General features: G+C 38.1%; 1 protein-coding gene across 1 annotated transcript in view; it reads left to right on the plus strand.

Annotated features, from left to right (window-relative positions):
- Positions 1-12,589, plus strand: part of LOC581452 — a 52,812-nt gene extending 40,223 nt beyond the window's left edge. Inside the window, exons 12-21 of the mRNA XM_030975647.1 lie at positions 1,261-1,716; positions 2,155-2,301; positions 2,971-3,108; positions 4,699-4,827; positions 5,671-5,799; positions 6,324-6,776; positions 8,856-8,978; positions 9,658-9,777; positions 10,051-10,211; positions 10,835-12,589. Coding sequence (XP_030831507.1) covers positions 1,261-1,716; positions 2,155-2,301; positions 2,971-3,108; positions 4,699-4,827; positions 5,671-5,799; positions 6,324-6,776; positions 8,856-8,978; positions 9,658-9,777; positions 10,051-10,211; positions 10,835-11,206 — 2,228 coding nt within the window. The 3' untranslated portion in view covers positions 11,207-12,589. The remainder of the gene's footprint in view (positions 1-1,260; positions 1,717-2,154; positions 2,302-2,970; positions 3,109-4,698; positions 4,828-5,670; positions 5,800-6,323; positions 6,777-8,855; positions 8,979-9,657; positions 9,778-10,050; positions 10,212-10,834) is intronic.
- The last annotated feature ends 1,141 nt before the right edge of the window (positions 12,590-13,730 follow it).

A 13,730-nucleotide genomic window follows, 5' to 3' on the forward strand; every position in this document is an offset into this window, starting at 1 on the left:
TTATGGACAATATAGCGATAAATGATCGCTCAGATGTCGTCTGCCGATGAAAGTCGAATGTCGTAGGTTGAATGTCATGCAGAAAAAAGGGAAAACACGGCTAAATTGCATGCGAATGGTTATGTGAATGTAAAATGAGCAACAATTGTGCATAATTTTTTATTTTGTTTAATTCCCGCTGCGTGGGAATTATGATTGGTGAGAGTGTTTCTGAATCTGGATGGTGGATAACTGAGTTGTGGTTTGATGGATATTATATTTGTCTAAGTTGTATGATTCAAAGATATTTTTTTTGCAGGTTTTAACAATTACTTCTCTCAAAGAACTATCTATGATTCTTTTCTCAAGATAATGGTAATTATTGCATAAATTAAAGCCTATTAATAATAATAATAATAAATTTAATTTATATAGCGCTAAATACAAATGTCTCTAAGCGCTTTTACAAATATATTATTACCCCGGTCATTGGATTCAGTGCTTACCCGCACACAATGTGTGCACAATCTCCACTCCCTGGGGAGCATTCCAGCCAGGCGTTACATGACGCTCAAAAACTGTTTGACCAACAATGACGGTCGCATCCTACCGGGTACCCATTTAACACCTGGGTGGAGAGTAGCAAGTGCAGGTTAATATCTTGCCAAAGGATATTAGTGCCGTGTCGGGATTCGAACCCTCGACCTTCGCATCTCCAAGTCAAGCGCCTTAAACCACTCGACCACGACACTCCCGTGCAATGCTTCTTCATTATGAGTGCTAGTGAAACTATGTTTCGCAAATATTGCAGGAACCTTTTTGGCTAACTCCAAAATTGTGTCTTATTCATTAGCACCTATTTCCACTCTTAATTGGAAGAATTTCCAATCAATTCCTCTGCTCAACCTTGCCTTTAATTCAAAGCTTTTATAAATGAATTTTTCATCTTTGTATAACAGACCTGGTGCTTGTAAACTTATACACTATCGCTACTATTTCCTTCCCGAGCTATACACTGTTTGCAATCTTTTTAACAACCCCATAAACCCCAGAAATAGCATCCTTTATAATTTCCTGCGATACGATATAGCCTTCCCAAAGTTAAGTGGCCGAAGGCATAACGCTCAAATCATTTATATAATTTTATGTCCTATTCATCTTAAAGGCGAACATTATATTATGATCCCCCGCTTATTTCTATGACATCATTTTCTTGCCATCCCCTTTCGTCCTCAAATACCCCCCTTGCATGCCATTTCTTTCCTTCACATGGGCGTACAGATTCAGATGATTGTCAGGATACGACAATGGATTGCGCCCTCTGGGCAGCACAGAACATGTGCAAGGATCGGCAAGAGTGGATGTCCGAACGTTGCCGAAGAACCTGCCTTTGGTGCAGCCACCGAATCGTGACCATCACCGACCAGCCCGATGAAAGCCGAGTGGATTCCGAGGGCGGGATCATCACCGACGAGACAACACGAGCGGGTGACGAGGTCAACCGAGTGGATGACGAAATGGGCGTCTTGGGTGACGAAAATAGCCGAGTGGGTGGCGGAGAAACGAGAGGGAGGAAAGGAGAGATTGGAGCCAGTGAGGGAGAAGATTTTGGCGACAGGACAAACGATGAAAAGAGTTCGGACTCGGATGGAGGGAGTAATGTCGAGGGAAACCCGAGGGTGGAAAGTCAAATCCATGCTGAAGGAGAACTCTACGGAGGCTCTGTAAATTCCACAGGTAAAAATCTGTTCATACAAGCAGAAACAAATATAAAATATATTGTAGACCCATATAACGAAATAGACCTTCACACTCCGCTGTAGAAAACATATTGTATAAACTTTGTATAAAAAGCATTGTATTTGTTTGCTGTAAAATTGGGATGTCATTTTCACATTGTCCAAAATCATTTTAGAAGAAACAGGACAAGGTGGGCAATAGAAAATGGGGATTTACTATTCCATTTAATCTATATTTATGGAATCCTTGTTGCCTAATCGACAACGCAACGGCAGTAAACTAAACACAACTTCACTTTCACAATTCAGTCATTCAGATAACCACATTTAGGACTCGTGTTTACTTCATAGAAACGCAATTTTTATTTTACAGTCCGCTGTAATTTATGAAAGTTAATTAATTAATCTAAATCTTTTCGGTACTGTCCATTCTTAGGTTGGATTAAACCTCAAGGCTGTGTTGACGAGCATGATACGTGTAGTTCATGGGCTTCAGAAGGAGACTGTATAAGTAATCCTGAGTGGATGGCTATCAAATGTCCTGTCAGTTGCGGACTATGCGGGGATACTGATATCGAACCAGGTGAATACGTTTTGGGGATTTAGTATGGAAATTTTAGTGTATAAAATCGGAATTATTGTCAATCTCTCTTGTTTGTTGAGTTTCTGACTTTTGTTCTCCATTTTCTCTTTTGATAATTACACTTACTTTTATTTATCTCGTTTTACTCCACCAGGAGTATTGAGTTGTATATTTTTCGGATCCACAACACTTCATTACAAACTTCCCATCCGTATAAATATCATTCTTCGTCTCTATGTACTCAACATTATTTTAGTTTAATGATTTTGGTCGATTATTTTACACACTCGTAGTCTGTATCATTATATATTATCGCAATAATTCTAGTGATTACAAACACACAAAAACAAAAATCGTTCCTTTCTACTTTTTTACTTTCTTCACCATAGCTTGTGATGGAAATATTATTTTAAAATGTTGTCATAATGTGCTCATGAGGTATTTGTTAGTTTGAATATAAGTAGGTTCGTTGGACTTTATACTATACAACCCCTCTCTATCTATTTCAAATCCATTTTCCTACGTTTTGCATCATAAAGTGTTCGATATCGATTTGCTTTCCAGTTTTTCTATAGTTGTCGAAATCTTTCAGCACGATTTAGCTAATCACGCCTCTGTTTTCTTTTATTCTTCTTATCTATTCTGTGATTATATTTTCCCATTTTCTAGCCTGTGTTGACCGGCATCGGAACTGTTCATACTGGGCGATGATCGGGGAGTGCGACGAGTACCCGGACTGGATGCACGTCAAGTGTCCGCAGAGCTGCGGGCTGTGCGGACCGCAACCGACCGCAGAGGAGATTGAGGGTGCGCAAGGGATGGGCGTGGTCGATATGACCTGCAGTGACCCTAACATTGATGATTGTAAAAGGCCATAGTGGGCGCAACATATCTCTTGACAGAATGGAGATTCTTTTTACAAATCCTGTCAAGATACGGATTTTAAGATATAGATACTCCTGGAAATTTATCTCACACAAACAATGAGTGGCTAAGATGGGTACGCTTGTGTAGAAAAGAAATCTTTGAAAACTTTCAACAAACATTTTGTTTTATTCTATGAATGCAGTGCACACAGATCTCGAAAAAGAAATGAACATTTTTAGAAATAAAATAGATCACAACTGTTTTTTGTTGACAATTAACACGAGAAATCGCCCACTGCGGTTTAATAAATTTTAACAGCCTGCGTCATCAACATATTCCATGAACTCGAATGTGCATGAACGCTAATTTAACCTGAATGATGATGTCAAAACATATTGAGACGTAAGCGTGTCGTCATCATGACGATGATGTCATAATGGTACTGACAATACATTCCCAGACGATGGACATGAGGTGCATGAGATGGAATATTTACTCATCGTAGTCGACATCGTCGGTAGTCGTCATCATCCTAATCGCCTCCTTGATGGATTCACGGATTGGCTAACAATGGACTATGGCACTGCATGGTTTGCTAAAGGTTTGAAATTAATAACTCATTTTGTAGGCTATAGTCTAACAGTTTTCTAATAATAATTGTGTGATATTGAAAATAACACTAGTTTTCTCATTCTAAAACGTTCACTCCAGATTGATTTGTATTTCTAACTATCTAACTATTCGATGAAATTTGTGATGTAGTGTCAAATTTCAATTTAGATTGAAAAATAAATTACGATTTACATTTAAAATGAATTACATCGATTAACTTATCTGTGTCTAACACATCCAACTTTCAGTAGAGTTTAGATTATTCTGCATGTTGCTCTAGTAAATAGTTTACACTAAACTTTTATTGAAAAGCACACTTATAATAACGTAATCAAAAGCAAGTAGCATACAGCATCGGTAATTAATATGCGTATTCTCATGTTGATAAACTAACTAAACATGATGATAAAGCTTATCAGTTCTTTGAGATAATAGTTTTTATTTTCAAATAACATACGAATTCATTGTTTTTTTTAATTACGGACAGAAAGTGTTTTGATGATTCAAACATAAAACGACTTTGAACATTGAAACGGGGGGGATGAATTTTACAGAAACTGAATGGAAATGATGTAGGCCTAAATATTGACGCTGGTATTACAAATAATGTTTCATGAATTGCAATTAAAACAAATACTCAATTATTTGAAAACAAAATACATTAAATTCATTGTTAAAGAAATTATTCAATAAAGCGTTGAATACAGACTAAAATTGCAATATACACATGTACTAAAATGTTAAATCATTTTGTTTGAATGTTATTATGAATGTCTAATATCTTTAAATTAATTTGCATGTATTTATAGTATGAATTGAATAGAGAAATGACAGCAAAACTATTTTCAGACTCTTTTCCTTCACTCTTCAAATTCATGACGATCCATTTAAGTTATTTCTTCTTGTCTGCGTTTCTAGCTTGTGCGGATAATCACCTGTTCTGCAAACATTGGGCTAAAACCGGTAGCTGTGATTCGGGCCATGTCTGGCTGAGGGTACATTGTAAGAAGAGCTGTGACTTCTGCTCACTACCAAAACTAAACCCAAGTAAGAATACATCAATGTCATCGGCTGTTCGAGTTTCAATTTGAGCATAATACAACCATCATTTTTATCATATTCAGGAGCGGATTATTATTAGAAAATGTCAAGGAATGTGAGAGACTTTTAGCAAAATGCAATTTGAAATGTAAATAAATCTCAATTGAGATAGCTTTCTACAACATTTGAAAGTAAGAGTAATGGAGAGAAGAAAAAAAAACATTATTTAGTACTATGAGTGGCAACTTGATCATCACTTAGTCTCATAATATACTGAATACGTTTTTATTTCAGTCACTAAACCATTTTTATTGGAGGGTGTCACGATGAAATAAATGCGGAGATATGAAACAAAAGTTTGCATCACTTGGAATGGATACTGAATTATATGAAGTATCTAGAAGTTATGTTTGGGAAAAGTCTCACATCCGCCTAAACTGCCCCCCCCCCCCCCCTGGTTAGGAGGGACCGCATGCGTGTTCCCCAATCTTCGGTAAAGGGGTACTTTTTCGCGCGACAAAGTCCGGCCCGCCATGGATTTACACACCGGAGATAGGGGGTGCTTTAAACAAGAGGAAACATACATACCCGTTCCCTGAATATCACTGAGTGGGGGGGGGGGGAGGGGGGAGGGGGGGGGGCTACCCGTATCTTACAATGAAGATTGTGATATTTGATTATGTCGCTTGAAAAAAAATCCAAGATTAGGAAAAAGTAGTGTTATAGTTGATCACTTTAGGTTGGGCGAGATCTCTCGCAGCTGACGGAGTTGTAGAAATATGTTTCTTTGTACGGTGTTTCCCGATGAATATTCCCCTTACCTTTTTAATCTTCTTCATGTATAACCAGCATGCATGGATTCCCAGCAGCGATGCCGGGAGCTTGCCCTCAAAGGGGAGTGCCGGTCTAATCGGGGCTGGATGGCCTACCAGTGCCCTCACAGCTGCGATACATGCAAGAAACAGAACCGATTTGAAGGTAAGATGGCAAATTTATTCAATGTTTAACAAAAAACATGAATCTATCATGAAATATCCTGCGGTGGGCCATATGGTTGAAGTAAAATGGAAGGATATTATCGCCCCAAATTCAATTTGGCCTCCACAGATTATTGACTTTGCTTGACGTTGCGGTTGATTACATTATATTATGAGTTTTAAAGAAATTGAAAGATATTTTATCTTTTCACACATTAATCATTCGTTAAGATTGAAAATGTCACTTCTTTAATCTATTACTTTCAGGGAAATGTTGATAGGTTGGAGAAGGGGCTTCATTATCAATATCATCTTACTCAGATTATTCATTAAAATGTCATCTGGTTCGTTAGACAGGAATGAACTTTTGTGTGAGCCGATATTCTTATAAGCTGGAAAGGTTATAGTATTCTATAAAGCTCAGTACTTTAACGAACAGCAGAGTTGAATGTACCCCTATAAATACAAACCGAAACCATCAAATATAAATATTGTATCAAATCACCTATTCCCTTCTACCAACAGAATGTCGGGACAAAACTCGGCGATGTCAGCAGTACGCTGCTGACGGCCAGTGCCACACGAGACAGCTGTTCATGGAAGACGTATGTCCGTACAGCTGCGGGTTCTGTCGCGTCGGCAAAACTCTACGAAGCGGTCGCTACCGGACGTTCGACCCCGCGTTGCTCGGAGGCATGCAAACGCAAACCGAACAGAACGGCGCCGGTGCGGGAAACGAACTACTACCGGCGTCGAAGCGACGACCGCATCAGTCGTTGCGCTCGCGTCTACGACTCTCCAGTACTAGGGTCAACAGCAATAACAACGTCAACACCAACGAAAACAGCAATAACAACGTCAGCACCAACGCCAACAGCAATACCAACGTCAGCACCAACGACAACAGCAATAACAGCGTCAGCACCAACCAAAACCGCAGAGGGCGGTTCCTCACATCGAGTGGACAAAATAACTCACGTAAACGCAAACAAAAACAAAGAAAACGACGACTTCGAAACAGAAAATCCCGCACGAGGAGTGACTAACAATATTCCAACCCTTGTCTGAATTTGTTTGAAATGTATAGATATAGTTTTGTTCTGGTTGTGTTTGCAATTATTGATGTCCGTAATTTCCCTCTGGTCTTCACATGGATGAACATTGCTTGAGTGGCCTCTTAATGTTTTGAATGCAGGTATTTGTATGTTTATCTATCTCCAAAATCAGTATTTCACATTTTATCATAATTATATGAGCCATGAAATTTATATGATGTAAAGACAAACCATTTTTAAATTACTATTTGTACTTTAATTTCCGTAACTTTATTGTGCGTTTGCACTTATGCATTGCATTTTTTTTTTAAAGGTTTCGAAAAAAATTTAAATAGATTACGAAATGGTGCATTTTATGTTGTATTGTTTGTAACCAATGTGATTTTAATTGTTTTTGTTTTCTTCCTGTTTGTTTGCTTTGCAGTGAATGTTCAACCTGTTGATATCAATATCTCTACAATCGTCTAACTATTAATTGATGCACGATACCTTCCTAATAATTTCGCTTTCTTTAAAGCAAACCTAATTTCATATTATTGAAACATTTCAAATACCTGATAAAGAAAAGATATACTATAATGCTGAAAAGTAGGCCTAATTACTAGTTATTCCCTTAACAATAAAATATATTTGCCAACATAATTACGCTTTCTTTCTGTCTAAAGATCTAACATTTCCTCACCCTTTTCGTAATAAAATGCACTCCTGCTAATTCTATCTCTAAAACAATTTACTAGATGAAAACAAAATAATAGGCGTGTTTTAAAAAAGAGCAGATTAATCGAGCATACATTCCACAGACGCTTTTTGAAATTGCATAATATCTATTCCCAATTCCTGCTCTTTTAGGAAATCACATTCGTTTATATTCTATCCACAGGTGAATACCACAAAAAATCTTGGAGTAAATATTTCTTTACAATGTGTTGTGTTGTGATCGGTGTGTTTGTGTATTTGTTTATTGAATGATGTATTATATGTGACAGTGAATGCTTCTCTTTATGTTGTACAGTGTGTGTGTTGATGTAAAATTGCTCAGTTTGAAAAGCACGTGCATTTTCAAGTTTTGTCATACAATCTCTTTGGACTTAAAAATATATTGAAGAATCATGTTGGCTCTATTCTTTGCCTTGTTTTGCATATAGATTTTATTTGAAAACGTTGTAAGCTTGTTCAATACCAAAATGCAAGATTACAAATCTCAAAGTATGATTGTTATGACGTTATTCGTTGTTTTGCATGACGAACTTGCCGATGACTTATTATGTAATTTGCATCAAGCATATAATAGACATGCATCTTGACACAGCATGGTTAGTTTTTGTCAAACTATGAAAGTGACTTTCTAACGACTGAAACGCCCGAAACTCCCCGTATCAAGTTTGAATGAATATTTATAGCAACCTTTAAAAAGGTGCTAAATATTTGCGTGGGACTATTTCCACATAAATGATGACATAGAAGACAATGAAGGTTTCATGAGCTTTTATGAAGAAGAAGATTTATGCATTTATTATATTCGTATTATATTTTAAATAGTTCAGTTCAAGTACAAAATTAGATCGATCTGCCAGATTCAAGACCATGCATGGTTACATCCTTAAAAAGGTTTACCTTAATTAAAATGCTGTGTTCTGTGAAATTGTATTAAATATATATTTTGTTCTTTTATTTTGTTTTCCTTTGTCTGTGTGTTTTTCTTTGTGATCCTCGTCCCGTCTGACCTCATTATCTTGTGTGTGCAAATCTACGTTTCTTTCATTAAAATGTCTTTCTAACTCCCTATATCTCTGTGCTACTCTCCATCTTTCTGTACTTTCGTTCTCTCTCTCTCTCTTCTCGATGGCAAACTACTTTCAATCCCGTCTTTGTCTTGTCAATGTTATCATTATCCCGCTTATCCCTCCCACTCGTCACACCCTACCACCACACCCGACCACGCCCAATCACTTCCCTGCCCCGCCCAACTGTTCTTTGTTGGTGTCACACCCCCTTCCACCAGGCGAGTGCAGGGACCGCAACCCCCAGTGCCCGACCTGGGCCAAGACCACCCGATGCCTCGTCAACCAGGGCTACATGCAGGAGAACTGCCAACTCAGCTGCAAATGGTGTCCACCTGTAGAAAGTATGAAGAAACAAGATTGACATTGAATCGAAGTCGTTTGTAATCATATTATTCTTCAACCTCTTTGTAAAGTACTTGACCAAATCGACTTTTATTCGTCTAAAATATTAATGAAAAACTGTTTGGGATATTGATGTACATGAATCAGGGGCGGATTTTTTTTTTACCTTTAAAAAAGAAAAAGAAGACGAGCCACCCCCTGGGAAAAAAAGTAATTTTTTAAGAGCTCCATACACCCCCCCCCCCCCCTCCCACCCGCTTATTCGGCTGGCCGGCTGAGTCTCCGCTAAGTATTTTCTTACGAATTGGGCCCCCTCTTGGGCCCCTCGCCACCGGCTGGATCCGCCCCTGACACGAACGTCTAGAAAACATATTGAAACGAAATAAACTGACGGCAAGTCTATACATGGACAAAATAATACGAGCGAAGGGGTAAAAGATGAGCCGACCAATTGCAAACAAATGTGCTCACGTTTTACTTTTCTTTCAGGATGATGATTCTAACGTATAATTTCTAAAATTGGCTACTGTGGGCGAAAATGAGGCAAAATATTAACTCTTTTATTTAAAGTGTATGTTAAACTGTGCAATTAACCGATTTTTTTGTTTTTTTTTTGTTAATAACTAATCGCACTGGACGAGACCAATATTATTAATTGTTAAATACTTTTTATTACAGCCTGTGTTGACATAGATGCTGGCTGTGAGAAGTGGGCTCGAGGAGGACACTGCCTAACCAACGAGGAGGGACTCCGTGATAAATGTCAGAAGAGTTGCGGACACTGCGGAGAAGTGGAAGGTACGTGTATATGACGATCTTCGAAAAGGCAGATCTAGGATATTCGGGGGGATATTAGAGTAGGGTTGAAGGGAGACAGAAATATCCGTCTATAATGCGGAATTCTTTAATAAAACCTTGGTTTGAAACGCGTCGAAACGCGTCATAAGACGCACATAAACCTAGATTTGTCGACAAACCTCCTTTGTGAATTCGGGCCATATAGTCTTGGAGGAACTGCCATCGATGCCAAGAGACTAAAACTAATGTTTTTTATCCTGTATCACATATCAGAATGCCGAGACGTCCATCGAAAGTGCCGTGAGTGGAAGAAGGGAGGTTGGTGTACTCGAAGCCCCCTATTCATGAGGAAGTTCTGTGCTCCGAGCTGCGGACTCTGTGACGAAAACAGACAAGGAAACCAGAACGTCACCGTGGTTCAACCCGTACCAGAGGTGATTACAAGTTTAATAAAAATTAATTTTTATGACACTCCAAGCAACTTGGATTGGAAAGACCTACCGTAATTCATTAATATCTAGATGTAGTTTGTGACTAATTTTCGGTAGGAGGAGTTGAATATGAAGGGCCACTGTATTATTACAAGTCCTCCAATTACTAACTGACCAGTCCTTTTATACCAAAGGGAAAATATCTCAAATATCCCATTAACCAGTCCGCACTGACTGCATTAGATTTGTTATTGAAGACACTCGCATCATAAAGAATTCAAATTTATTGATCCAAAATCACGTTGATGTGGAGAGAAACAAAAAAGGTGTCTCTTCAATTTCTGAACGAAAACAAAGGGGATAAATAAAATCAATGGTGAGTACTGTCAGTTCTAATTTAGATCTTCTAATCAAAATTGTTTTATTTCACTCCATATGACTATGGCGGAGCAAATTACAACAGAATATGACTTCTACATTTACTGTAGTCTCCCCACTTCATCTTTTTCTTAAACCTGACATACCATTTTTAGCGACAAGAAAGAGAGGTTTGCTAGCCTTTCCAATCGAATTTAGGTATTAACTTTGCTTATCCTGAATTTTCCTCTTTTTTTTCCTTTCTCCAGACTGCGCCAGTGAAGGGAAAGAAGACCAAACAGACGAAGCAGCCGAGACTCACAAAGCAACAAAAGCTTGAGCAGCAAGAGCAGGAGGCGGAGCAACAACGCGTGGAGCAACAGATACGGGAGCGACAGCGGCAGGACGATGGCTACATCGCGCTGGGTCTGGAGGAAGTCCAGAGGCTGCTGCTCAACACCGACGGGGACCTGACCGCGAAACAGATCAAATCACTCAAGAGGGCACGGAAGGCGATCAAGCAGAGGCAGCAACGGGAGAAAGAGCTCCGAGCTATCCAGAAGAAGGCCAAACTGAACAACCTCAACCGCGAGACTGAACCTATCATAGATCGACTTGACGAAGCAGCCGTTCGCGAATGATAAGCTGATACCATCTTTCTTTCTCTTCCTTCATGACACGACTCAAAGATTAAAAGTTAGAGAGACAAATCATGGTCGGAATATCGCCATGATGATGACGATGATGATGATGATGACGATGATGACGATACCGATATGATAGCCCATGGCTCATTTTTTTAAAGTAAATGCAGTCGGTTTTGTGTAGATTATATCGCCAGAGAAAGTTTGGTATAAAAATCGCAAGATTATTACGTAATGGGTGGTGGAATTGCATTATATTTAGTGCTGGGATGTTTGAGGTGTATTTGTAATCGTTCAGGTGTGTGTTTAGGTAGGAAGATTATACGAATTTTAAGAATAAAATGATTGAAATTGGAATGACATATTTTTTCCATGTTAAAGCATTATAATACATTTTGGAGGATTAAAATGAAGTTCGTAAGGGTTAGAACTATCTGAAAGAGCGTTTTGTTTCTTGAATCTTTCATAAAGATTTTGCTGTATGCTTCGATGCTTCATTTTCAGAATCACGATTACATACTAATAGTGATGAAAGAGTTGCACATCTGATACGCAGTGACGAAGGGTCAAATGTCAAAGGTTGCGGGTCAAACTGTCAAGATGGAATTCAATTGGTACTATTCCGTGCAATTTCTGTTCATCTCATACTACTTGTCATAATGATATAAAGTACATTAATTTGACTTCATCTACTGAAATAATAATTTGTGCCCGAACCCATACTAAATATCCCCGACAAAATCTGTGCATTTACCTTTTTACTCAGTAATCTTCTTCTTCTTCTTCTTCTTCTTCTTCTTCTTCTTCTTCTTCTTCTTCTTCTTCTTCTTCTTACTTCTTCATTATCACATTATCATTAATATTATTAGTTACAGGAATTTCAGAGTTTTACATTTTCTTCTTGAAATCCATAGACATTAATTTTGTTTAAATATTTGTGTTATTACTTTACTCTCAAAAGCCCAGACAAGTACACTTCAGACCATAATGTATCTTGTAAAAGTTTCGTTTTCTTTATGAATTAAAACGAAGGGGAATTGTCTTGTATCTTGGAGAAGCTTGACAAAATTTACTCCCAAAAAGAATGTAGTTAACCCGTTCCCGTTATCAATTTATGGTTATGGAGAAATGGAAACAACAGCAAAATTATTGTTAATTTCAGTTGAACAAAACAAATATTGATTTGTTTTATTTTGGGGAATGTAGCAAGGTTGTCTATTGCTAATAGATAGTATTGTATAGTTTCAGAGCAAGTAAAATTATTTTATGTACGATAGAAAAAAAGTTTTATTACAAATTTGCATGTTCAAAGTATTGTGTATTTTAATTTTATACTAATGATAGATTTTTGAAATAAACTAATTTTTTCTGATAAAAGTATACTTCAGTCCTTCGTTTGTAAAGTTTGTGTTGGTTTATGTTGAAAGAGATTCAAGAATAGTGGGAAGGAAACATGAGATCATGATCATGCATGATGATGGAGATTGGGAGAGGGTGTAGAAATATATTTAGAGAGAGGGGGAGAAACAGGGAGTGAAGGGGGTGAGAGACGTGATTGGAAGGGAAAGAGATAGAGAGAGAGAGAGAGAGAGATGGCATTATATCATGATACATATAACCGGAACAGATGAGAGAGAAAGAGAGAGAGAGAGAATTATATGCACAGCAGGGGAAGAGAGAGGTTTGACTTTATACGACACATAGTATATATATAGAATGGGAAGGGTAAAAGGCAAAGAGAGGGGACGTTATGGCAGTACATAGAAGTGGATGAGAGAGATGGAGGTGACATCATTTAATACATAGAAGGGGTAAGAGAGAGATTTGACTATAAGATAAATAACATAGAATGGGAAGAGTAAAAGGCGAAGAGGGAGGGGATGACATTCAAATTACAGTACATAGAAGTGGGTGAGATAGAGAGAGAGAGAGAGAGGGGAGGGGGAAATGTGGAGGCGCATGAAGGGGGGGGGGGGGAGAAGCGATGCGAATGAGACTGAAAATAAGAAATGGGATATATATATATAGGAGAGTGAAAGGAAGGAAAAGAAGGAAAGTCACTTTCAAGTTAAAATATAAATTATGAAAAAGATATCTAGGGAAAAAGAAAAGAAGAAAAAGATATCTATGCTGTCCTCTATATTCTCTCCTATTAGAGAATTTTGCAACCTTATATTACGAATATTAGTATGATGCACAATAGGGTACGAAAAAGGAAGAACGAGAGAGGGAGAAGAGAGAGAGTGAGACAAAAAGAGAGAGAGAGAGTATGTGTGTGTGTGTGTGTGTGTGTGTGCGTGTGTGTGTGAGAGAGAGAGAGAGAGAGAGAGATGGGGAGGGGGGGGGGGAGAAATGTGAGGATGCGCAAGAAGGGGGAAAAGAAAAGCGATGCAAATGAGACTGAAAAATAAGAGATGGGATATAGAGTGAAAGGGAGGCAAAGAAGGAAAGGAGATATCAAGTTAAAATATAAATTATGAAAAAGATATAAGGAATGAGGAAAGAAGAAAAAGATCTCTGT

This window comes from Strongylocentrotus purpuratus, unplaced genomic scaffold, assembly GCF_000002235.5.
Source record: "Strongylocentrotus purpuratus isolate Spur 01 unplaced genomic scaffold, Spur_5.0 spur5_scaffold_8, whole genome shotgun sequence".
NCBI lineage: Eukaryota > Metazoa > Echinodermata > Echinoidea > Camarodonta > Strongylocentrotidae > Strongylocentrotus > Strongylocentrotus purpuratus.